General features: G+C 45.8%; 1 protein-coding gene across 1 annotated transcript in view; it reads left to right on the top strand.

Moving 5' to 3' along the window:
- BCAS3 (BCAS3 microtubule associated cell migration factor) overlaps positions 1 to 27500 on the top strand; it is a 720894-nt gene that overhangs the window by 123553 nt on the left and 569841 nt on the right. Inside the window, exon 12 of the mRNA XM_081346686.1 lies at positions 295 to 378. Within this exon, the coding sequence (XP_081202812.1) occupies positions 295 to 378 (84 nt within the window). The remainder of the gene's footprint in view (positions 1 to 294; positions 379 to 27500) is intronic.

The following is a 27500-nucleotide window of genomic DNA, read 5'->3' as shown; positions in this document are numbered from 1 at the left end:
GATCACTAAGTGAAGTGTAGTCAAGCCCTGCTTGCAGCGGGGTGGAGGGCTGGACGGAAGGGTCTTCACGAGGAGTCTGCTGTCTCCTTGACTTAATAAAGTTGGAAGGGACCTCAGAGGTCATCTAGTCCAACCCCCTGCTCAGGCAGGAAACCCTATACCATTTCAGACAAATGGCTGTCCAGTCTCTTCTTAAAAACTTCCAGTGTTGGAGCATTCACAGCTTCTGGGGGCAAGGAGTTCCACTGGTTAATTGTTCTAATTTGACCTAACGCCAGCCCTTTCTTCTTGCAGCTCATTCGGTGCCATCAGTCCCGGGGTGGAGCTTGTGGAGATAACATTCAGTCCTACACAGCCACAGTCATCAGCGCAGCCAAAGTGAGTACAACAACAACAACAACAACAATAAAGCTGGAAGGGACCTTGGAGGTCATCTAGTCCAACCCCCTGCTCAAGCAGGAAACCCTATACCCGTGGTGGCGAACCTATGGCACGCATGCCAAAGATGGCACGCAGAGCCCTCTCTGTGGGCACACGCGCGCCGTCGCCCCAGTCCTAGGGCTTCAGCTGGGTTTTATAAAACCTTTTCGCTTTGGGCCTCTGCCGCTGTGTGCAAAAAAAAAAAGTTTCAATCAATCAATCAATTTTGACTTCTTGCAGGGGAAAAAAAAATCTTGCAAAGTTGGAATTGATTGATTGAACTTTTTAATCCCACCCAGTCTCCCGTTACCATCGCAGCCACGCCTACCCAATGGGCCACGCCCATCCGGCACCCGACAATACATAAGTGGGTTTGGGGTTGCAGTTTGGGCACTTGGTCTCTAAAAGGTTCGCCATCACTGCCCTGTACCATTTCATACAAACGGCTGTCCAGTCTCTTCTTAAAAACCTCCAGTGTTGGAGCATTCACAGCTTCTGGAGGCAGGTTGTTCCATTGGTTAATTGTTCTAACTGTCAGGAAGTTTCTCCTTAGTTCTAGGTTGCTTCTCTCCTTGATGAGTTTCCATCCGTTGCTTCTTGTCCTGCCTTCAGGTGCTTTGGAGAAGAGCTTGACTCCCTTTTCTTTGGGGCAGCCCCTGAGATACTGGAAGGCTGCTATCGTGTTCCCCCTCGTCCTTCTCTTCATTAAACCAGACAGACCCAATTCCAGCAACCATTCCTTATATGTTTTAGCCTCCAGTCCAGGGGTCTTCAAACTTGGCCCTTTTACAACTTATGGACTTCAACTCCCAGAATTCCTCAGCCAGCGTGCCTGGCTGAGGAATTCTGGGAGTTGAAGTCCACAAGTCGTAAAAGGGCCAAGTTTGAAGACCCCTGCTCCAGTCCTTGGATCAGTAGTCCTTTCAGTGGCTTACACGGCAGTGTACTTTTTATTTAAAAGTATTTTTATACTGACTTTCATTCTAGGGTTGCCTATAGCCAAAAAGCATTTATTGAAGTTGCATAACTCCCCTTTCCTCCAAAGAGAGATAGGCCAAAATAAGGAAACTGCAGGTTTTCTGTCACAATAAAATAAAATTAAAAAAAAGGTCAAACAGGTTAATTGGTCAAGCCAATTAAAAGGGCATCCAAGAGGCATTTTTCACCTGAGAAGGATGGTTGGAACTTCAACATAGCTGTGCTTTTTATAAAACGGGGATTTTCGGCCTAATCCAGCATTTACTCCCAAAATGGTTATCCAGAAACCCACAGGCACGGTAGGAGCCTAGCCCCGGCAGAGCCGGTGGTCAGGCATGATCAAGGCTGAAACAACATCTGGAGGGCCACCGTTTTGACATAAATATAAATGTGAATGAAGAAATATATATTTTCACAGCGTGAGGATATATGCCTGTAAAAAAAAAATCATGTCTCGGAATATGGAAATCCTATGGAAAACATCTGGGTAAGATTAAAGAGTAAAAAGTGGTACCTCTGCGGGCATCAGCTGCAGGCCACCTACCAAGATAAAAGACGTTGAGGATGGATTTTAAAATCCTAGCCCCAATACAGGTAGTCCTCGACTTACGACCACAATTGAGCCCAAAATTTATGTGGCTGAACCAGACAGTTGTTAAGCGAGCTTTGTTCCATTTTATGCCCTTTCTTGTCACAGCTGTTAAGTGAATGACTGCAGCTCTTAAATTAGTAACACGGTTGTTAAGTGAATCTGGCTTCCCCCTTGACTTTGCCTGACAGAAGGTCGCAAAAGGGGATCACATGGCCCCAGGACGCTGCAATGGTCATAAACATGAGTCAGCTGCCAAGCATCCGAATTTTGATCACGTGACCACGGGGGATGCTGCAATGGTCATAAGTGTGAAAACGGTCATCATTCACTTTTTCAGCGCTGTTGTAACTTTGAACGGTCACTAACTGCGGTCTACCTGTATTCAAAACGATTAGAAAGCGAGGATCGGGAAGCCAGATAGAACTAGGACTAGAAGGAGAGTAGCAACCTAACAGTGAGAGCAATTAACCAGTGGAACTACTTGCCTCTAGAAGTTGTGGGTGTTCCATCAAAGGTGGATTTTAAAGAAAGGCTGGACAACCATTTGTCTAAAATGGTATAGGGCCTCCTGCCTGAGCAGGGGTTGGACTAGAACAGGGGTCTTCCAACTTGGTCCTTTTATGACTTGTGGACTTCAACTCCCAGAATTCCTCAGCCAGGCACGCTGAGGAGAAATGGAGAGGTTTCCAAGCTGAGCCATGCTGGCTGAGGAATTCTGGGAGTTGAGGTCCACGAGTCATAAAAGAGCCAAGGTTGCCTTACTCCTGTAGCCTTAAGGAGAAGGCATTTCTCAGACTCTTTAAATTCCTCTGGAAAGATACCACCACATCGAAGGTCAATTAAGGCAGGCGGCAGAGTGCAGAATGAGGGAAAAGAGATTCTGACTGTATGGTAGAAAAAGCTTCTTACTACAGTAGTACTAATCTGTCTGTGGAGATTCCCAATCATCCAGAACATGGTTGTCCCAAAGGTGCTTTTTCAAAAGGCAACTGGACTTTCTTAGCTTTTTTCCTTGAAGACGTTTCGCTGCGAAGCGTACCGATAGTTTGACAGTGGCACCAAATCATTGCAGAGAGATGGTAACCTTTACTAGGTATACTTAAGCGGTGGGCAGACAGTCATCTGTCTGGGGTGCTTTATATTCCTATCCTGAGCAGGGTTGTGTGTGTGTTAATCAATAGCTGACTCTCTTCCAACTCTATGATTCTACGAGCCTGTGTCTGCATTGGGTAAAATTCTAGAAGAGCCTGGTAAATAGCATCTCTACATGGACTTAGAAAACAATACCACAATCCCCAAGAATTTGTTATGTATGTATTTATTAAATAATTCACAGGGCTAGTCATCTCAAAACAGTGGCTCCTGGTGGCATAGCTCCTGGTGCCCGCTGGACAAGTCGGTGAAGTTCTCTCGGCAAGATTGTAGAAGTGGGTTGCCATTGTCTGTTTCCTGTAGCTGAGAGAGAGTGACTAGCCCAGGGGTCTTCCAACCTGGCCCTTTTATGACTTGTGAACTTCAACTCCCAGAATTCCTCAGCCAGGCACACTGGCTGAGGAATTCTGGGAATTGAAGTCCCCAAGTCATGAAGGGGCCAAGTTGGAAGACCCCTGCTACAGACTTTTTAAGAGGAGTGGACTTCAACTCCCAAAATGCCTGGCTGAGGAATTCTGGGAGTTGAAGTCCACAAGTCATAAAAGGGCCAAGTTTGAAGACCCCTGCTACAGACTTTAAGAGGAGTGGACTTCAACTCCCAGAATTCGTCAGCCAGCATGCCTGGCTGAGGAATTCTGGGAGTTGAAGTCCACAAGTCATAAAAAGTCATAAATAAATAAAATAAATAAATAAAAAGGGCCAAGTTTGAAGACCCCTGCTCTACAGTCTGGTAGGAAAGTGTGACACACAGATCCATAATTCAGGAATTCTCTTTCTGGTGGTGGCCTTCTGTCCGGCATCCTTCAGCAGATTTTTTGAATGGACTAAAGGGTTAGATTAGGTAACAGTCCTTTACAGCTCCTTCATTCTAAATTTATATCTGTAACTTCAGTTAAAGACAAAGAAACATTGTCATTTAACTGCAAAACACCTCCCTTTCTGGGTTTCTGAAGCTGTGCTGATTATAACTTCATCATTTTCTCACTTTCTGAGAGAAGACATGGTGGTTTGCAAGAAAGGGACTGAAAATTTGAAGTTTTCAGTTGGCGGGCTTGACCGGCTCCTTCCAAACAACCCACAGCAAAAGGCAGGGAATGTGCGCATTTCCTTAGAATAAACAAGCAACATTTTGAAAAGGAAAAGAAAACACGTATATCCCATAATGATGACTATGGATGCCAACCAATCTTCTTTTAAATGTGCGGGGGGGGGGGAAACCCACAGGTTTTGTATCGGTCAAAAGAAATATGGATCTGGGTGTGTATTTTTTTTGCGAGGCGGGGGGGCAGGAGTATGGAATCGTGTTACACAATTTGTTTTTTCATCTTTAATACGTTTTCTTCATTTCATGAATTCCAGCACATTCTTATTCTTACAATTAAAAAATGTAGTCTCTCCATTTCTGGATTTGTATTTCTGCTTAAATAGGGATCATTTAAATATTCCTCCAGTGAAATACACCTTGATGCTCAAGTAGGTTTTCTGCTGCAGATGTTAAACACGCATATTGTATGGCAGTTGATTAATATTTAGTGTGTCCCCTTTCCCCAAGAAATTGAGGGGAACAAGGACACTTGGGATATTCTGAAGCTTTCTTTCGTGGGCTTTCAAAGTACAAGGCAGGGGTGTCAAACTGCCGGCCTGCAGGCCGGACGTGTCATCTGGAAGCCACGCCCACCCCATTGCTGGCAATGGCAAAACTGTCCTGATACGTTGCGCGATGTCACGTGACGTCGTGAGTTTGACATGTTTGGTACAAGGCATGCTAAATAGAGCCAAATAGAGTTTGGTCTAGTGGCTAAGGCAGCAGATTAGAAACTGGGAGACTGCGAGTTCTAGTGCTACCTTAGGCATGAAAGCCGGCTGGGTGACTTTGGGCCAATCACCAGGAGATGGGGAGTTCTAGTTCTGCCTTAGGCATGAAAGCCAGCTGGCTGATTCTGGGCCAATCATCAGGAGATGGGGAGTTCTAGTCCCGCCTTAGGCATGAAAGCCAACTGGCTGACTTTGGGCCAATCACCAGGTGACGGGGAGTTCTAGTCCCGCCTGAGGCATGAAAACCAACTGGCTGATTTTGGGCCAATCACCAGGAGATGGGGATTTCTAGTTCTGTCTTAGGCATGAAAGCCAACTGGCTGATTTTGGGCCAATCACCAGGAGACGGGGAGTTCTAGTTCTTTCTTAGGCATGAAAACCAACTGGCTGACTTTGGGCCAATTACCAGGTGACGGGGAGTCCTAGTTCTGTCTTAGGCATAAAAGCCAGCTGGCTGATTCTGGGCCAATCACCAGGAGATGGGGATTTCTAGTTCTGTCTTAGGCATGAAAGCCAACTGGCTGACTTTGGGCCAATCACCAGGGGACGGGGAGTCCTAGTTCTGTTTTAGGCATAAAAGCCAGCTGGCTGATTCCGGGCCAATCACCAGGAGACGGGGATTTCTAGTTCTGTCTTAGGCATGAAAGCCAACTGGCTGACTTTGGGCCAATCACCAGGGGACGGGGAGTCCTAGTTCTGTCTTAGGCATAAAAGCCAGCTGGCTGATTTTGGGCCAATCACCAGGAGATGGGGAATTCTAGTCCCGCCTTAAGCCTGAAAGCTGGATTACCTTAGGCCAGTCACTCTCAGCCCTACTCACCTCACACTGTTATTGTGGGGAAGATAAGAGGAGGAAGGAGTATTGTATGTGTTCTCCTATCTATCCTAACATCGTAAAGCGGGCACTTCATTCATTGAAATAGCAAAAAGCTGGATCTGTTACCTAGGCAACTCTGCATCTTTGCTGTCTTTAACAAATACTGGTGAAGTTTTCTTTAGCCACTGAAGTATTGTCAACAGTAGTTCCTGTGAGAGCGAGTGAGCTAGGAGTCCTAGTGGACCTCCCCACTTCAGTATGAGCCGGCAGTGTGTTGCAGCAGCCCAAAAAGCCAATGCGGTCCTGGGCTGCATCAACAGAAGGATAGCATCAAGATGACATGAAGTGGTAGTACCACTTTATACTGCCCAAGTGAGGCCACATATGGAATAGCGCACACAGTTCTGGTCACCATAATCCCCAAAAAATTCTGAGACCCTTGAAAGTATACACAGAAGAACAATAAAGATGATAAGGGGTCTGGACCCAAAACCATAGGATAAATGTCTAAGGCACAGGTCTGCAACCCGCGGCTCCGGACCCGCAGCCATCTCCTGCGGCTCCCAGTCCTCTGCCATGTGCAATCCCAAAAAAAAGTGGGACTAAAAAACTTCAACCAATCAATTCAAATATGCACAGTAGGTGCATATCTCACCTTGGCTCCACGCTTCAGTCAAACCCTGTTCTGCACATGCGCACATGTATGCGCATGCGCACACATTTTTTGCGGCTCCCAGTTTTTCCTTTTGTGAGGGAACCGGTTCCGAGTGGCTCTTTCACTGTTTCAGGTTGCTGACCCCTGGTCTAAGGCAACTAGGTATGTAGGGTGTATATATATATATATATATATATATATATATATATATATATATATAGATGATATAGATATAGATATAGATATAGATATAGATATAGATATAGATATAGATATAGATATAGATATAGATAGATATAGATAGATATAGATATAGATATAGATATAGATATAGATATATAGATATATATAGATAGATAGATATTGATATAGATATAGATATAGATATAGATATATAGATATATAGATATATATATAGATATATATATAGATATATGTATATATATATTTATAAGATAACATTCTTTTGCAGTGCTTTTTTTGTAAAAGAAAAAGGTTTCATCCAAAAAAAGGTGCCGGAACTCCGTCCTGAGCGTTCTGTGACAAAAAAAGCCCTGTTCTTTTGTATTTAGCAAACGGCATGTTGTCTGGATTCATGTGTTTAAAAAACAATCAGTAATAATTAGTTTCTGTATTTTCATAATCAATATGTTAGTTAATAACACGTTTCTTACATCTTCACTTCACCCAATACTCTTCTCCTTACTAATACATATTTAATGTTACATAGTACATACCACGTTCCTTTCTCTCTAATTCGGTTTTTCTAGCCACTGATAAAAATTGTCCCATCTTCTAAAGTATACTGAATCTTCTTTCTCTACATGGGGCTGCCCTTGAGGACCACCCGGAGGCTCCAACCGGTACAGAATGCAGCCGCGAGAGTTGTGTTGGGAGTCTCCCGATACTCCCATGTTACACCTCTGCTCCGTGAGCTGCATTGGTTACCAGTTGTCTTCCGGGTGAGATTCAAGGTACTAGTAATGGTGTTTAAAGCCCTACATGGCAGGGGTCCGGAGTACCTCAGGGAACACCTGCTGCCGGCATCAACTTCCCTCCGCCCAGTACGCTCCCACAGAGAGGGACTCCTCAGGGTGCCACCGGTCAGAGAATGTCGACTGGTGGCCCCCAGGGGGAGATCTTTCTTTGTGGGCGCTCCGGAGCTATGGAATCAGCTTCCGGTTGAGCTCCGGATGGCGCCCGATCTTCGCTCCTTTCGCCGCGATCTCAAAAGATACTTGTTCGAACAAGCCGGCCTGGCCTGATGGGGGATTGGTGGGGTATTTTATTGGGGTTTTAATATGTATTGATTGTTTTTTAGTGGGCATGTATTTAATTATTTTTTAACTTTTGTAATTCTGTATTTTTATTCTTGCCCTGTTCACCGCCCTGAGTCCTTCGGGAGAAGGGCGGTATAGAAATATTATTAAATTATTATTATTAAATTAAATTAAATTAAATTTTATCTTCAATGTCAATCTGTCCATTTCTGCACAATCTTAAGATTTTCTTAATTAATTCTTCCTCCATTGGTAGGTCTTCATTTTTTCCAATATTGAGCAAATACCACTCTTGCTGCCGTTAAAACATTTAAAATTAAGTATATACATTTTTTTCTCGTACTTTCCTGCTGTTATGCCGAACAAAAACAATTCTGGCTTAAAGTCTATATGTTTTTTAATCATTTTCTCTAACCAAACGTGTATTCTTGACATTTTTTTTTAACTTCTTCATTGTTGGTCTGATGTTAACTTTGCTGTTACCCCCTGTTTCTCTGAAAATAAGAGCCAACCGGAAAATTAGCCCTAGCATGATTTTTCAGGATGCTCATTATATAAGTCCTACTCCAAAAATAAGACCCAGTTAAGATCGTCAGCCAGACAGACACATTTAGTGCCTTATTTCTCCAAAAATAAGACCTAACTGGAAAATATTGCGTCTTTTGGAGAAAAAATTAATATAAGACTCGATCTTATTTTCAGGGAAACACGGTAAGTATGTTCGTTTCGGTGTTGATTGCTGGCGAGGAGGTGTTTGGGCCTTTTTTGTTCCCATTATGGCTTGCTGAGTGTCTCTTTTGCCCAATATGTTCACCGCCCTGAGTCCTTCGGGAGAAGGGCGGTATACAAATATAATAAATAAAATAAATAAATAAAAATAAATAAATATGTAAATGTTGTTTATGTCTATTCCTGGCCAATTTATTTATTTATTTATTTATTTAATAATATTTATATACCGCCCTTCTCCCGAAGGACTCAGGGCGGTGAACAGGGCAAGAATAAAAAATACAAAGTTACAAAAGTTAAAAAAGAATTAAATATATGCCCACTAAAAACAGTAAATACAAATATTAAAATAACAATAAAAAACCCCACCAATCCCCCATCAGGCCAGGCCGGCTTGTTCGAATAAGAATGTCTTTAGATCGTGACGAAAGGAGCGAAGATTGGGCGCCATCCGGAGCTCAACCGGTAACTGATTCCATAGCTCCGGGGCGCCCACAGAGAAGGATCTCCCCCTGGGGGCCACCAATCGACATTCTCTGACCGGTGGCACCCTGAGGAGGCCCTCTCTGTGGGAACGCACAGGGCGAAGGGCAGTTGATGCCGGCAGCAGGTGTTCCCTAAGGTACTCCGGACCCCAGCCATGTAGGGCCTTAAACACCATTACTAGTACCTTGAATCTCACCCGGAAGACAACTGGCAACCAATGCAGCTCACAGAGCAGAGGTGTGACATGGGAGTATCGGGAGACTCCCAACACAACTCTCGCGGCTGCATTCTGTACCAGTTGGAGCCTCCGGGTGGTCCTCAAGGGCAGCCCCATGTAGAGAGCGTTGCAGTAGTCTAGACGAGAGGTCACGAGCGCATGAGTGACCGTGCATAAGTCATCCCGGCCTAGATAGGGCCGCAACTGGCGCACCAGGCGCCAGATAGGGCCGCAACTGGTGCACCAGGCGAATTTGTCAGAATGACAGGCGTCGAGGAATTGTCTAGCATTTTTTGGACTTGGCTTGGATTAGGATGGTCATAGTTGCCCAGTTGAAGCTATGGTTTTTAAAGTTTAGAGTAAAGTTTTTGAGTTTTAAAGAGTTTTCATCCTGCCATTTGACTGCTGGTTGGTGTTCATGGAGGCGCTCTGCCAATCTTCTGCCCGATACAGTCTTTACTCGGAATGTTCTAGATGAATCAGAATCAGAATAGAGCTGGAAAGGGACCTTGGAGGTGTTCTAGTCCAGCCCCCTGCTCAAGCAGGAAATCGTATACTGTTTCAGACAACTGGCTGTCCAGTCTCTTCTTAAAAACCCCCAGTGATGAAACACCCACAACGTCTGGTGGCAAGGTGTTCCACTTGGTTAAATTGTCCTCACCGTTAGGAAGTTTCACCTTAATTCCAGGTTGCTGCTTTGATGAACATAGTAGATGCAGGTTTTCAAGAAAAGATTGGACGACCATTTGTCCGGGATGATATAAAGACACTTGCATGGGATCCTCAAGGTCCCTATAATACCACAGCAGCACCTGAACTTTCGGCGTCACATGAGAAAAGCACATCTTCCTTCCCCTGTCCTGACCACTTTCTATAGAAGGACGATCGAGAGCATCCTGTCGTACAGCATCACAGTCTGGATTGGAAGCATCCCTGCTTCGGACAGGAAGGCGGTGCAGAGAGTGGTGAGGACGGCCGAAAAGATCCTTGGCAGTTCCCTCCCTCCCATCCAGGACATAGCACAGAAGCGTTGCTTGAGCAGGGTCCGTAAGATTGTCTGGGACACGACACATCCTCTTCACAACCTCTTTCCTTGTTCCCTTCTGGGAGGGGGGGGGGGCTTCGTGGTATCCGTAGCAGAACATCCAGATTCAGCCATAGTTTCATTCCATGCAGCATTAACCTTGTGAACTCTCAAGCTTCCTCCTTCCATTATATATTCAAGATGGGACAGTATTTAATATTTTTTTTGTTTTATATATATATAAGTAGGGGTGTAGGTCTATACATATGCTGCATGTAGTATGTTTTAGGTGTGTGTCATGTATGTGTTTCACTTTGAGAGCGGGCAACTAAATTTCATTTTTGATGTGCGCCGTTGTCCCCACAGTAAAAAAATGACAATAAAGATTATCTACTAATTCTAATGACCAAATAAGATAATACTCAGGATTTTCACAGCTTCCCCCCCCCACACACAAACACACACACCCCTCTCAAAGAATGTACTTCTGACACGCCAGACACAAATTTAAACACCCGGACTTTCTCACCCACAGTAAGAATGATACTTTCTCCGTTCTTTTTCGAGTCTCTTTAAGCCCCAAAGCGGCACAAGTCACCACTTAGAAAAACCATACACAAAAAGCACGCAACCTGTTTTCTCTTGTTACCTGATAACTCGGTAATGACTCCCAACAACTTGTGTGAGAGCAGGGCCATTAGCACTAATGGACCCAGAAGACAGCTGATACGGCATGGGAAAGGTTAAAAGATTACTGAAGGGGGAGAAAAAAAAATTCACCAATTTGCTTACTGCAGAAGGGAAGGAGCGGGCATAGCTGGCGGTCCGCAGGCTGGGTATTTATGGACTAATGGATCGGTTCAGATTGGAATCCGCTTCTCTGATTTCTTTTTTTGGCTGCCTTGCCTTCCTGTTCTGCATTTTGTGCTTATTGCTTAGATAAGCACCGTGCCTTTTATTTTCTGAAAACCCGGCAGTGGTTCCCTCGTCCTGTGGCCGGGCTGGCTTACCTTGCGCGCGTCCGAGCAGGCATCTCAGAAGAACCACAAAACCCGCAACATCTGGACAAACATTTCGTGGCTACAGTTGAAGAGGGATCTTCTTTCCATCCGAAGAGCTCTCTAAAAACTCACCCAGGAGGGCCGTACAGTCGATTGAATCGGTCCAGGTTTTAGACAGGAACCGGTTGCATGGGATCTCCAACTTACGACCGTTCGCTTAGCAACCGTTGAGGGCGTTGAGTGAAGTGACTTGTGACCGTTTTTCACACCGACAGCCATTGCAGCGTCCCCACGGTCACCCGATTGAAGTTCGGATTCTTGGCCACTGGCTCGTATTTACGATGGTTGTAGTGTCCCCGGGATTGTGTGATCCCTTTTTGCGAACTTCTGATGAGCAAACCCCCATGGGAGAGCCAGATTCACTTAACAACCGTGTTACTAGCTGAACTACTGCAGTGGTTCCCTCAATAACTGTAGCAAGAAAGGTCGTAAAATGGGGCAAAAATCCACTTAAGAAATGTCTCCGTTAGCAAGAGAAATGTTGGGCTCTGTTGTGGTCGTAAGTCGAGGACTAGCTGTATTATTGAAGACCTTGTACGGAGTGACTTGGTTGGGTTGGGCGGCTGTAGAAATTGAATGAAGGAATCGATGTATAAATATGTTATTTTTGGTAGCATCAAGTCAGCCTTGATTCTTTGTAAGGACATGGCCAAGTCTGTCGGCTCTATTCTTTAGAAGTGGTTTTCCATTACCTTCTTTCTGGGGCTGAGAGAGAGTGACTGGCTGAAATTCACCCTTTAGCTACCTATTCTTAGCTACCTTAACCATTAGACCAGGGGTGGGCAACCTCTGCTCTGTTATGACCTGTGGACTTCAACTCCCAGAATACTTGAGCCAGCTATGCTGAGGAGAAATGGAGAGGTTTCCATGCTGGCTCACAAATTCTGGGAATTGTAGTCCACGAGTCATAAAAGAGCCAAGGTTGCCTACCCCTGGCTTAGCCAGTTTAGCTGTGTAAGGCCTAGTTTCAGGGGTCTCCAAGCTTGGCAACTTTAAGACTTGTGGACTTAAAGAATACCTGAATACCTGAGCCAGCCCTGCTGAGGAGAAATGGAGAGGTTTCCATGCTGAGTCATGCTGGCTCAGGAATTCTGGGAGTTGAAGTCCACGAGTCATGAAAGAGCCAGGGTTTGCCTACCCCTACACTAGAACAAACAGACTTTTGTATAGCTCATCCCCCATATTAGCTGATCATGGGGGGAAAGAGAGTTCTGTGTCTATTTTTACTAGTCTGCATGTTGGGAGAATTAATTCAAATTTTAACCAGCAATGGTCTACTCCGATGAGTGCCATTAATGATACTCCTCCACTTATAAACATTCGTTTAGTGACTTTTTTAAGTTACAATGGCACTGGAAAAGCAACTTATGTCTGTTTTTCACACTTATGACCGTTGCAGGCCCACCCCCTCCAATCATATGATCAGAATTCAGACATGTGGCAACTGACTCATGCTTATGACAGTTGCAAGGGTCCCGGAACTCTGTGATCCCTTTTTGCGACATTCCGACAAGCAAAGTCAATTGAGAAACCAGATTCACTTCACAACTGTGTTACTAACTTAACAATATCGCAGGGGCTGCCCCAAAGAAGAGGGAGTCAAGCTATTCTCCAAAGCGCCCGAAAGCAGGACAAGAAGCAACGGGTGGAAACTCATCAAGGAGAGAAGCAACCTAGAACTAAGGAGAAACTTCCTGACAGATAAAACAATTAACCAGTGGAACAACCTGCCTCCAGAAGTGGGTGGGTGTTGCATAACTGGAGACTTTTAAAAACAGGCTGGACCGCCATTTGATCTGAAATGGTATAGGGTTTCCTGCCTGAGCAGGGGGTTGGACTAGATGACCCCCAAGGTCCCTTCCAACTTTATTATTATTATTAACTGCAGTGATTCGTGTAACAACTGTTACAAGGTAGGTCATAAAATGGAGCAAAACCCACTTAACCAGCTGTCTTTCTTGGCGAACGAAATGCTGGGCTCAATTGTATAGAATTGCGGAAATTCACGACAGTCCTTTCACTGGTGGATTGTATTAATTATCCAAGTGAGTTCAGGTGATCTTTACAGTTCTCAAGAGATTCGTTCACAGATCTGATTCACACGCTCCGTTTATTTTTTTTTTTATGATTTTATGTAAAGGAAGAGCTGCTAAGTAGCCACAGGTCAGGGCGGCAACCGCAATCTGAACACTTCCACTTGACGTACTTTAGGCAAATCCATATTTGCTCAATCTTTAGTAAGTCCTGATCTGCCATCTTTGCAGTTTAGTCAAATGTGGTTAAGAAACGGCCGCTCCTAATTGCTTGCTGGAATTGGCCCTAATTGTGCCGCATTCAGATCTGAAGCCCGATTAAAAACATTTACCAATAAGTTGATCCAGTACAGTTTTAATTGATCAGAGGAGAGAGCAACCTGCTTTTAAGCGACTCAGTTAAGTCAGGATTTCTTTATATATTTCTGCTGTCTTCGCTTCCATACAGGCTAGTATCATTAAGAATCGCTTAGATTCTTAAAGATGAGATAAGATAAGCTTTATTGTCATTTTTTTTTCTACTGTGGGCACACTGGCACACGTTAAAAATGAAATTCTGTTGCTTGCTCTCAAAAGCGTACACATACATAACACACACACATAGGCGTGCTATATAGATACACATATGTGTATACCGACACCCAGTGCTTTTTTTTTTTGTCATAGAACGCACCGGAATGGCGTTCTGGCACCTTTTTCCGCTGGATTTTTTCCCAAGTTTTAAAAGTAACTTTTGAAAATTGGATGTTTGGTCCAGGTGGACTTGAATCGCCTGTCGAGCGTAGCAGGTCGGCGGCAAAATCATTAAAACGGTCCAGGCGAGCCGCTTGTGTGTCAAGTCCAATGCATGCGTACTTGGTCCGCGCTGGATTAACAAGATGTGAGTTCTGGCACCTTTTTTCTTACAAAAAAGGGACTGCCTACCTACACCCTGATATAAAAATACATATAAATATTAATCACTGTCCGTCTTGAATACATAGCGGAAAGAGGAAGCTTGAGAGTTCACAAGGTTGATACCATATGGCAGGGGTCCCCAGCCTGTGGTCCGCGGCCCTCTACCAGGCTGTGGCCTATTGGCCACTGGGCCACATGAGTGGCTGGCTGGGGCGTGTGTATGCGCATGGCCCCTGTTGCACGAGCATCGGCGTGAGAGTCGTGGGTGTTTGCGGCCCCATGCACGAGCGTTCACATCACTGGGAGCGGCGCGGGTGCTCGCAGCCCCACTCATAGGAGCAATGGGTGTTTGTGCACACACATTCGCGCACGCATGCGTTTACACCCTCACAAAATCATCCTTTCTTTCCCTCTTCCCTCCGCTACGGGCCTCCAATCACAAAAGGTTGGGGAACTCTGTTGTATAGTTAGAGAGATCATCTTGATTGTCATTTTTTACTGTGGGCGCAACGGCACGCATCAAAAATGAAATGTAATATGGAACAAAACTTTGACTGAATCTGGATGCTCTGCCTCGGATACCACGGAGCCCCCTCCTCCCAGAAGGAACAAGGAAAACAGGTCGTGGAGAGGATGTGTGATGTCCCAGATAATCTTACGGACCCTTCTCAAACAACGCTTCTGTGTCAGGTCCTGGATGGGAGGGAGGGATCTGCCAAGCATCTTTTTGGCCGTCCTCACCCCTCTGCTTCCTGTCTGAAGCAGTCTGATACTAGCATGTCCAGACGGTCCTTGACAACAATTGAGCCCAAAATTTCTGTTGCTTAGTGAGACAGTTGTTAAGTGAGTTTGGCTCCCATTTTACAACCTTTCTGGCCTTAGTTGTTAAGTGAACTATAGCAGTTATTAAGTTGGTGACACAATTGCTAAGTGAATCTGGCTTCACCATTGACTTTGCTTGTAAGAAAGTCACAAAAGGGGATCACATGACCCCAGGACACTGCAGCCGTCATAAATGTGACTCAATAATGATGATGACGATGATGATGATCAAGTTGGAAGGGACCTTGAAGGTCATCTAGTCCAACCCCCTGCTCAGGCAGGAAACCCTATGCCATTTCAGACAAATGGCTGTCCAGTCTCTTCTTAAAAACTTCCAGTGTTGGAGCATTCACAGCTTCTGGAGGCAGGTTGTTCCACTGGTTAATTATTCTAACTGTCAGGAAGTTTCTCCTTAGTTCTAGGTTGCTTCTCTCCTTGATGAGTTTCCATCCGTTGCTTCTTGTCCTGCCTTCAGGGGCTTTGGAGAATAGCTTGACTCCCTCTTGTTTGGGGCAGCCCCTGAGATATTGGAACACTGCTATCATGTCCCCCCTCGTCCTTCTCTTCATTAAACTAGACATACCCAATTCCAGTAACCGCTCCTTATATGTTTTAGCCTCCAGTCCCCTGATCATCTTTGTTACTCTTCTCTGCACTCTTTCCAGATTCTCAACATCTTTTTTACATCGTGGTGACCAAACCTGGATGCCATATTCCAAGTGTGGCCTTACCAAGGCATTGTAAACTGGTATTAATCAATCAATCAATTAATTAATTGCCAAGCATCTGAATTTTGATTACGTGATCATAGGGATGCTACAACGGTTGTATGTGTGAAAAACGCTCGTAAGTCAATTTTCAGTTGTGTTGTAACTTTGAATGGTCAGTAAGCGAACTTTTGTGAGTTGGGGACTGCCTGTATTGTAAGGGACAGCTCCATCAGCACTTCCAAAGTTTGAATCTGCCCAAATTTTCTAATAACATTGGTTGCTTCAGTTAAATGTTCTGGCTGCCAAGCAACTGCATATTTGTGGCTGCTATAAATACTATGAAATCAATCAAATAAATGGATAATCTGAATTTCAGATAATAATTCCAAAATGACATCCATCTGAAAGCTTTGACAGTGGAAGCAAGCATGCTTAAATGGAATATCAATTGCTCTTAGCCCATTTTATTTATATATTTCATTTTCTACCAATTCATGAAGGTCAGGTTGGTTCATAGACTGTAACAGGCAGTTGAAATCTGGTGATATTACAGTAGCCAGGATAACAAACTTGCATTTCATGTGAAAAGGAATCTAACAGTTCAAGAATTAACAGCATCGTTGAAAAGCTATCCAAAGTTTGAGGAGTATAAAATATTCCCTGACATCAAGTTAACAGAATTCCAAAACATCAACAATATAATATGTATTGATATGCAGATGATAGGAGAGCTAAAATCATTGAAATTAATGGGTAGGCAACGCAGTACAGTGGCTAGGTCAGGAGTAGGCAACCCTGCCTCTTTTATGACTCGTGGACTTCAACTCCCAGAATTCCTGAGCTGGCATGGCTCAGTATGGAAACCTCTCCATTTCTCCTCAGCATGGCTGGCTCAGGAATTCTGGGAGTTGAAGTCCACGAGTCATAAAAGAGCCAAGGTTGCCTACCCCTGCACTAGGTTGTCCTCAATTTAGCACCACAATTGAGCTCAACATTTCTGTTTCTAAGTGAGACAGTTGTTAAGCGAGTTAAATTTTAGGACCTTTCCTGCCACAGTTGTTAAGCGAATCACTGCAGTCCTTCAGTTAGTAGCACGGTTGTTAAGTGAATCTTCTGACTTTGTCAGAAGGTCACAAAACGTGATCACATGACCCCGGGACACATCATAAATAGGAACCAGTTGCCAAGCATCCAGATTTTGGTCATGTGACCACGGGGATGCCGCAACCATCGTAAGAATGAAAAAAAACGGTCGTTAGTCACTTTCTTCGAGGCTGTTGTAACTTCGGTCACTGAACAAATGGTTGTAAGTTGAGGACTCCTTGTATATATTTGGAAAATACTGAGCGTCTGTAGGAAAAGACAGACCGGTAGTCCTTGAAATACGACTGTAATGGGGCCTGCCCATTACGGTCACATGTTGCGACGGCCATTCCGTGAAGCATCTCACTTAATGATCCCTCCCATCCCTGCTTTCTCCAATGCAGTTCTTAAACGAGTGGGTCGTTAAATGGAACACAGAGTACCATGGATGAGGGAAGCCCTCGAAGGCCTAGCTCAGGTCCAGGCCCGCCTGCCTTGGCTTTCCCAAGGCCCCTCCAACCCCTGAGATACCCCTCACTCTGCTTCCTGCCCTTTGGGTCCCCACAGGCCTTTTCCCACCCCCACCGGGAGCCCCCTTCCCAATTCGTAGCCCTGGTTGCTACCGCATCAGGCCAAACTGCCTCTTCCTCACTTACCTTTTGAAGAGCTCCACGGCCTTCCAGAGCCCTGGAATGGATGGGTGGCTTCATCACGCGGCCCTGTGGCCTGTTTCCAGATGTGGCAGCGATATTCATCGCTTTGTTGTTAGCTGCGAAGTCGTGTCCGACCCATCGCAACCCTATGGACAACGTTCCTCCAGGCCTTCCTGTCCTCTACCATCTTCTGGAGTCCATTTAGGCTCACGCCTCCTGCTTCAGTGACTCCATCCAGCCACCTCATTCTCTGTCGTCCCCTTCTTCTCTTGTCCTCCATCTTTCCCAGCATTAGGCTCTTCTCCAGTGAGTCCTTCCTTCTCATTAGGTGGCCAAATCATCGCTACCAGGATGCAATTCGTCCGCTGTAAAGGTGGCGACTGCTCGTCCCAAAGGGGCTTTTTCAAAAGGCAACCTGGACTTTGTTTTTCCTTGAAGGCATTTCCCTTCTCATCCAAGGAGCTTCTTCAGTTCTGACCGAAGGGTGGAAGGATTTGTATTCTTACGTTTTGATAGTCCTCTGCTCGCTAGCGCTCTTTCAGGGAGTCGTTGAGGCCACTGGGAGGTTTATCTGTGCCCACAGGATCACCTGAACGGTGCAAATATAGGTAGAAATGTGTGTGGAGAGTGCTGATGACCAAATGACTGCAAGGAATAATAATAATATGGATGCATGGATGTGGGGTCCTTGGTGCTCTCCAAGCTTGGTTGTTTTCCTGTGGACGTTTCATGGTTCTGCTTGGTAACATCATCAGTGCTAGAAGGCAGTGGGTTTTGTTCTCTGTTGACATACAAGTTGCTTACCTGCCACTTCCTCATCAACAATCACTACCCAGATAAGGAGAGATTAACACCAGCATTAATACTAGACTGTCAAGCAGTAAACAGCAGCCTAGTCAAGGAACTACCAAGACACTCCCGCCAACACTAACAGGCCATGCCACTGGTACATAAAAGGAGAGCAAACCTCGTTCCCTTCTAGCTCCAAAGATGGTGGCTGTTTGGGTAAAGAAACGTCTGCAAGAAAGTCACCCAGCTCAGAGAGCACCAAGGACCCCAAAGTTCAATCTTCAGCTACGTATAGTCTCTTCTATTGGTATAGAGCAGGGGTAGGCAACCTTGGCTCTTTTATATGACTCGTGGACTTCAACTCCCAGAATTCCTCAGCCAGCCATGCTGAGGAGAAAGGGAGAGGTTTCCGTGCTGAGCCATGCTGGCTCAGGAATTCTGGGAGTTGAAGTCCACGAGTCATAAGAGGGCCAAGGTTGCCTACCCCTGGCCTAGGCCTAGGCCGCTTTATGACTCGTGGACTTCAACTCCCAGAATTCCTGAGCCAGCCATGCTGAGGAGAAAGGGAGAGGTTCCGTGCTGAGCCATGCCGGCTCAGGAACTCTGGGAGTTGAAGTCCACGAGTCATAAGAGAGCCAAGGTTGCCTAGGCCTAGGCCGCTTTATGACTCATGGACTTCAACTCCCAGAATTCCTGAGCCAGCCATGCTGAGGAGAAAGGGAGAGGTTTCCATGCTGAGTCATGCCGGCTCAGGAACTCTGGGAGTTGAAGTCCACGAGTCATAAGAGAGCCAAGGTTGCCTACCCCTGGCCTAGGCCTAGGCCGCTTTATGACTCGTGGACTTCAACTCCCAGAATTCCTGAGCCAGCCATGCTGAGGAGAAAGGGAGAGGTTTCCATGCTGAGCCATGCCGGCTCAGGAACTCTGGGAGTTGAAGTCCACGAGTCATAAGAGAGCCAAGGTTGCCTACCCCTGGCCTAGGCCTAGGCCGCTTTATGACTCGTGGACTTCAACTCCCAGAATTCCTGAGCCAGCCATGCTGAGGAGAAAGGGAGAGGTTTTCATGCTGAGCCATGCCGGCTCAGGAACTCTGGGAGTTGAAGTCCACGAGTCATAAGAGAGCCAAGGTTGCCTACCCCTGGCCTAGGCCTAGGCCGCTTTATGACTCGTGGACTTCAACTCCCAGAATTCCTGAGCCAGCCATGCTGAGGAGAAAGGGAGAGGTTTCCATGCTGAGCCATGCCGGCTCAGGAACTCTGGGAGTTGAAGTCCACGAGTCATAAGAGAGCCAAGGTTGCCTACCCCTGGCCTAGGCCTAGGCCGCTTTATGACTCGTGGACTTCAACTCCCAGAATTCCTGAGCCAGCCATGCTGAGGAGAAAGGGAGAGGTTTCCATGCTGAGCCATGCTGGCTCAGGAACTCTGGGAGTTGAAGTCCACGAGTCATTAAAAGAGCTGAGGTTTGCCTACCCCTGGTATAGAGAATAAGAAGTTCACCTGACAGCCCAGCCCCCCCCCCCATATCGGATAGTTTGCTCAGATCCAAAAGCGAATTCTGAACCTTGAACTTGATATGTCAGGTGGGCCTGGATGACTTCTTGAAGTCAGGTGTCCAGAAGGTTGAAAAGCTGGCATTGCACCTTAGGTAGCACTCTTAGCATACCCAATTATACTTCTCAGGCTGCTCATAGAAAATAGAAGCCGACTGGGGAACCCATCTCAGTTCAGGGTACCACATCCATGTATCTCCCTCCCCCCAAAAAAAAGAAAAGAAAAGAAAAGAAAGAAAAACCTTACATGGAGATGAATGAATCTGTGGCATTTGCTAACGTACACGCCTCCGCAGTTAAAGGAAACAATTGCCAATTTGCTTTTCTGCAGCACCTCCTGTTTACTTCAGAGGGATCCGCCATTCTTTCTATTTCTGAACAGTTTCCTGCACCCTGAATAGGGTAGCCGAGGAAGCGTCCTGCCCGATAAACAATATTAATATTTAAGGCATTCGAGATACAGAAAGAAGCCAGCCAGGGTTGATCTAATCCTTGGCAAAATTTGGCTCTTCGTGAAGAACGGGGAATTGATTTCTAGAAAGTTGCAGGTTCGGTCTGGGGCGAGGGCGGTGGGGGGAGCAGGATGAACGGTCCAAAATATATGTCTCCTAGTTGCAGAACCCATTAGAGATGCCTTAGAGCAGGGGTTAGGCAACCTCGGCTCTTTTACGACTCGTGGACTTCAACTCCCAGAATTCCTGAGCCAGCATGCTCAGCAAGGAAACTCTCCCTTTCCCCTCAGCATGGCTGGCTCAGGAATTCTGGGAGTTGAAGTCCACGAGTCATAAAAGAGCCAGGGTTGCCTACCCCTGCCTTAGAGGAACCATCACTATCTTATAGGTTTAAGTCAGGGCTCCCCAAACTTGGCAACTTTTAAGAGTTGGGTGGACTTCAACTCCCAGAATTCCTCAGCCACCCATGCTGGCTGGGGAATTCTGGCAGTTGAAGTCCTCAAGTTTTAAAGTTGCCAAGTTTGGGGACCCTTGCTTTAAGTGATTGGGCTACCATTCTGTTAAACAGCAGAGACATCACCTGGCTGAAAAGGGTCTGAGCGATGGTTTTCCCAGGAGTAACGTATGGCTGCGAGAGTCAGACCGTAAGGAAGGCTGAGCACCAAAGAATTGATGCTTTTGAATTGGGGTGCTAGGGGAAAGCGAAGGCACAAATACAGATTGGGCGAGATCTGGCTTAAAAACAGCAACTGTGAGAGGGACCTTGGAGTCCTAGTGGATGATCACTTGCCCGTGAGCCAGCCATGTTGCAGCAGCAACCAAAAAAGCTAACACAATCCTGGGTTGTATAAACAGAGGCATAGAATCAAGATCACGCGAAGTACTAGTACCACTTTATAAAACCCTAGTAAGACCACACCTGGAATACCACAGCCAATTTTGGTCACCATATTACAAAAAAGATGTTGAGAGTTTGGAAAAAATTCAAAGAAGAGCAACTAAGATGATCCAAGGCCTGGAGACCAAAACATATGAAGAACGGCTGCGGGACTTGGGTTTGGCTAGTCTAAAAAAAAAGAACAAACAGAGAAGACATGATAGCAGTGATCCAGTATCTGAGGGGCTGCCACAAAGAAGAGGGGGGTCAAATTATTCTTCAAAGCACCAGAGGGAAGGACGAGAAACAATGGTTGGAAACTGATCGAGGAGAGAAGCAACCTGGAATTAAGGAGAAACTTCCTGACAGTGAAGATAATCAACCAATGGAACAGCTTGCCACCGGAAATCGTGGGCGCTCCATCACTGGAGGTTTTTAAGAAGAGACTAGACATTCACCTGTCTGAGATGGTACTATAGGTTCTCCTGCTTGAGCAGGGGGCTGGACTAGAAAACTAGAAGGGGACAACAGAGGATGAGGTGGTTAGATGGTGCCATCGATACAATGAACATGAATTTCGGCAAACTCTGGGAGAGTGGAGGACAGGGGGGTCCTGGCGTGCCGCGGTTCATGGGATTGCGAAGACTCGGACACAACTCCTGTTCTGCAGCCATCACCTGCCCAAGATGCATTTTCAGAATAATTATGGCAATTGAGGGAGGGGTAGTGGGCTGAATCTTTTGTGCCTATAAACGTCTTTAAAATGTCCATCTTCCTGTCGGCGCAGTTCCCCCATTCCTAAATGCGGGATTGTGTATGTTTAGTTGAACTTTCAATTCTAAGTTGAGTCAGTCTCCAAAACACACTTTTTCTGTGAAGGTTGCTGGGCTGTTAGTCCTGTGCCAAACACCAGATGAGCAGAGTCTCTGCCTCGTAGCAAAGAAGCTGTCCCAGCGGCCCCAAAGCTTTGCACAACTTAACAAATTCCAACTTCCACCTAAAGTTCCTCCTAAAGTCTTCTGGGCGAGTGTGGACACGTGTGGAAGACGTCTTCAATCTGGCTGCCTTATTGAATGATTTACACAGCTCCAAAAGGCTCCTGGTGCCTAATAACGTGGTCTTTTCATCACCAGCCCTTCAATCTTTTCAGCTTAAAAAGTTCCAATACAGGTTAGTCCTTGACTTACGACCACAGTTGAGCCCAAAATTTATGTTGCTAAGAGAGAAACCGGTCAGTCCTAGAGGAAATCAACCCTGACTGCTCTTGAGAAGGCCAGATCCTGAAGTTGAAACTCAAATCCTTTGGCCACCTAATGAGAAGGAAGGACTCACTGGAGAACAGCCTAATGCCGGGAAAGGTTGGGGGCAAGAGAAGAAGGGGACGACGGAGAATGAGGTGGCTGGATGGAGTCACTGAAGCAGTAGGTGTGAGCTTAAATGGACTCCAGAAGATGGTAGAGGACAGGAAGGCCTGGAGGAACATTGTTCATGGGGTCGTGATGGGTCGGACACGACCGCAGCTAACAACAAGGGAGAAATTCGTTAAGTGAGTTTTGCCCCATTTTATGAACTTTCTTGTCAAAGTTGCTAAGCGGATCACCGCAGTTAAGCTGATAGCAAGGTTGTCAAGTCAATCTGGCTTCCCCATTGAATTGGCTGGTCAGAAGATCACAAAAGGGGATCCGGTGACCCCGGACGCAGCAACCGCCATAGTGTTTGAATGCTGCGAGGGATTGCTGCAGTGGTTGTCAGTGTGACAAATAGTCATAAGTCACTGAATAGAAAAGAAATCAGTGCAGGCCGTTGACAGTCGGTGTAAAGCTTTTGATGAACCAGACTGAGTTGGAAGAATAAGCAGCTGATGGTTTTCCCAGGTCAGCTAAATATGGCCTTCTACTTTCACCTTTCAGGTCTTGTATTTTGATGTGCCTCTCCTTTGCTCACATTTAAACTGCTCACTACTCCAGCCTTGGTTATATAAACAGAGGCATCGAATCAAAATTTAATAGAGAAGAACCAGGAATGATACGATAGCAGTGTTCCAATATCTTAAGGGCTGCCCCAAAGAAGAGGGAGTCAAGCTATCCTCCAAAGCCCCTGAAGGCAGGACAAGAAGCAACAGATGAAAACTAATCAAGGAGAGAAGCAACCTAGAACTAAGGAGAAACCTCCTGATAAGAACAATTAATGGAATAGCTTGTCTCCTATAGTTGCATTGGAAAGAGTCCAGAGAAGAGCAACAAACTTGATTAGAGGACTGGAGGCTAAAACATATAAGGAACAGTTGCAGGAATTGGGTATGTGTGGCTCTGTGGGTTAGGACGCTGAGCTTGCTGATCAGAAGGTCGGCAGTTTGGCGGGTCGAATCCCGAGTGCCGCGTAACAGAGTGAGCGCCTGTTACTCGTCCCAGGTTCTGCCAACCTAGCAGTTCGAAAGCACATAAAAATGCAAGTAGAAAAATAGGAACCACTACGGTGGGAAGGTAACAGCGTTCCGTGCGCCTTTGGCGCCTAGTCATGCCGGCCACATGACCACGGAGACGTCCTCGGACAAGCGCTGGCTGTTCGGCCTTGAAACGGAGATGAGCACCAGCCCCTAGAGTTGGAAACGACTAGCATCTGTGGGGGAAACTTTACTTTTAATTTAACGAAGAGAAGGTTGAGGGGTGACATGATAGCAGTGTTCCAGTATCTCAGGGGCTGCCACAAAGAAGAGGGAGTCAAGCTAATCTCCAAAGCACCAGAAGCCAGGACAAGAAACGATGGATGGAAACTAAACAAGGAGAGAAACAACCTGGAATTAAGGAGAAACATCCTGACAGAACAATTAACCAGTGGAACAACCTGCCTCCAGAAGCTGCGAATGCTCCAACACTGGATGTTTTTAAGAAGAGACTGGACAGCCATTTGTCTGAAACGGTATAGGGTTTCCTGCCTGAGCAGGGGGTTGGACTAGAAGACCTCCAAGGTCCTTTCCATCATCATCATCATCATCATCATCATCATCATCATCATCATCATCATCATCATTGTTGTCGTCGTTGTCATCTATTATATATATTTTTTATTTTAATTCCATTTATATCCTGCCCTTCTCTGAAGACTCAGGGCGGCTTACAAGCTTAGCAGTAGCCTTCATTCTATGTCTATGCCTGCTTATTAGGGCTTTCACACACACACACCCAAGCGGCATTATTACAAAGTCAGCTTAATTGCCCCCAACAATCTGGGTCCTCATTTGACCTACCTCGGAAGGATGGAAGGCTGAGTCAACCTTGAGCCTGGTGGGATGCGAACCTGCACTAATTGCAGGCAGCTGGTGTTACTTAAGGAGGCATTAGCCCACTGCTCCACCAAGGCTCTTATATCATATAAAGTATCAGTACCACTTTATAAAGCCTGGAATACTGGATCCAATTTTGGTCCCCACATTACAAAAAAGATATAGAGACTTTGGAAGAAGTGCAGAGAAGAGCAATTAAGATGATCAAAGGCCTGGAGACTAAAACGTATGAATTAACAGCTGCAGGACTTGGGTTTGGCTAGTCTAGGGAAAAGAAGAACTAGGGGGGACATGATAGCAGTATTCCAGTATTTGAGGGGCTGCCACAAAGAGGTCAATTCACTCTCCAAAGCACCAGAGGGCAGGACAAGAAGCAACGGATGGAAACTGATCAAGGAGAGAAACAACTTGGAATTAAGGACAAACTTCCTAACAGTGAGGACAATTAACCAGTGGAGTGACTTGCCTTCAGAAGTTGTAGGTGCTTCATCACTGGAGATTTTTAAGAAGAGACCGGACAGCCACTTGTGTCACATTGTATAAGGTCTCCCGCTTGTAACGGGGTTGGACTAGAAGACCTTCAAGGTCCCTTCCAACTCTTGTTATTCTGCTCTTTTCTTGCCTGCTCCAAATTCAAGTGCACAGAAAGCGGGAGGGGGGGGGTGTTTGTAGGTTTTGTTTTGTTTTTGATGATGATCTGGCCCATCAAGGCTGAGAACATGATGTGCACGTTGGATGTGGTGTGTGTGTGTGTGTGTTTTCTGAGAAGTTGACCACGTGCCAGTTGTTTAAGGATTTTATTTCTTCCTCTTCTGGGGAAGAGTTTAAAAGGGCTGGGGGAGGGAGGCGGGGTGGAGTGGGAAGGACAAGACCCAAAGGACAGGATGTGTGTATTGCTAAGAGATGTTAAAAACCTAGCGACCTCTCCTTTGATAAAGCTTTGGCTGGCTCCGACTTCGTTTTTTTTTTCTTTTCCCTTTCCCCCCCCCCTTTTTTTTCGTTTTGTTGTTTAAGTGGTAGCATCTCCATTAGCATTAATGGGGTAAGTACATCAAGCGAGGCACCTTGGAGGTTAATCAGGCTTCCTGGCTGGATCGGTGCCGTCAATACCCCGTGGCGCCTGGTTCTGTTGGCTTGGCAGAGGTTTTCCTGACAACACACCGGCCCACGTCTTGTGTGTCAGTCATTTCCCCATGAATAATTGAAGGCAAACGCTCAGCTGCTAATTGATGAACACTAATGTGTCTTCTAATCACTGCAGTTTGAGGTTTTAGCACTAAACAAAGCCGGTCCCATTGATTTGTGGATTCAGCTGCAGCCCTGAATCTGGTTTCTCCTGCCCCCCACCCCGCCCCTCCCCTCTCCAAACCTGATGTGTAATAATAAGTCTTATCGGTTTGTCAAAATGTAAAATACCGAAGAGAAATTCAAAAGAGTAATAGAAAACTAGAAGAAGGGGGTGGGAAAAGGGGGGGGGAAAGATAGCGTAAAGCGGGGGGAAAGGAACTTCCGACTCTCTTTAGCACCGTAGAAGATAAGAACGTTAACAATCGCGACTTTTTTTTTTTACTTTTGAACCGCAGTACGTACACACCGGACAGGAAGGCCTGGAAGAACGTCGTCCATGGGGTGGCGATGGGTCGGACACGACTTCGCAACTAACAACAACAACAGCGTACAGACCATTTCTATAACAATAAACCTGTCTAATTAAGCAAAAAACAAACGACAAAATCAAGATTTTGTTTTCCTTTTTTCATTGCAAGCGCAAAATCTGGGAGCCATTTCAGAATAGAAACAGGGTTCGTTGGATACATCCTCATTTTGGGATCAAAGAATCCGCTTGACCGTCTCTGCTTCTCTTTGCTGTGGGCATCTGAACAGGGAGCTTTGGGGAATTCTACCACTATAGTTGAAGCTCCTTCCTTTATCCTGGGAAATGGAGTTGGCCCTAAGCTTTTGGGGGTCCTAATGATGAACATAACCCTCTCATTTGATTCTGTATCCTCCAAGATGGGCAGAGAAGAACAACAAAGACAATAAAGGCTCTGGTGAATTGTTGTTGTTAGCTGTGAAGTCGTGTCCGACCCATCGCGACCCCATGGACAACATTCCTCCAGGCCTTCCTGTCCTCTACCATCTTCTGGAGTCCATTTAAGCTCACGCCTCCTGCTTCAGTGACTCCATCCAGCCACCTCATTCTCTGTCGTCCCCTTCTTCTCTTGCCCTCCACCTTTCCCAGCATTAGGCTCTTCTCCAGTGAGTCCTTCCTTCTCATGAGGTGGCCAAAGTATTTGAGTTTTAGCTTCAGGATCTGGCCTTCTAAAGAGCAGTCAGGGTTGATCTCCTCTAGGACCGACCGGTTTGATCGCCTTGCAGTCCAAGGGACTCGCAGGAGTCTTCTCCAGCACCAGAGTTCAAAGGCCTCAGTTATTTGGTGCTCAGCCTTTCTTGTGGTCCAACTTTCACGGCCATCTGATGACTAAGTCTTATTTATTATTACTTTTTATTAAATTTATTGGCCTCCCATCTCGTTTTGAAGCGACGCCTGGCAGCTTAGAGTATAAAAAAAATACATTAATTTTATCAAGTATAAATATTCCAACCCAATGAAATGACAGACAAAACCGTATGATGAAGAGTTGAGCTAGGGATGCTCAGTCTATCAAAGAGAAGGTTTGCGGGGGGGGGGGAACATGATAACTTCCTTACAGTAGAGGTGGTCCTTGACGTAGGACCACAATTAGCCCTAAATTTTTGTTGCAAAGTGAGACATCTCTTAAGTGAATTTTGCAAACTTTCTCGCCACAGTCAATAAGCGAATCACTGCAGTGGTTAATTAGTAACACGGTTGTTAAGTGAATCTGGCTTTCCCCCATTGACTTTGCTCGCCGGAAGGTCGCACCAGGTGATCACATGACCCAGGGACACTGCAGTGGTCATAAATGTGAGTCAGTTCCCAAGCTTCTACAATTTGATCACGTGATCAAGGGGATGCTGTGTGAAAAATGATCACAGGTCACTTTTTTTTTTAGTGCCGTTGTAACTTCAATGGTCACTAAATGAACTGTCGTAAGTCGAGGACTGCTTGTACTGGAGGGCTATCGTAGAGAAGAGAGGAACTG

The sequence above is a fragment of the Vipera berus genome (assembly GCF_964194415.1).
Source record: "Vipera berus genome assembly, chromosome: 1".
Classification (NCBI taxonomy): Eukaryota; Metazoa; Chordata; class Lepidosauria; order Squamata; family Viperidae; genus Vipera; species Vipera berus.
Note: the sequence above shows the minus strand (reverse complement) of the source record. Positions and strands in the feature narration are given on the sequence as shown.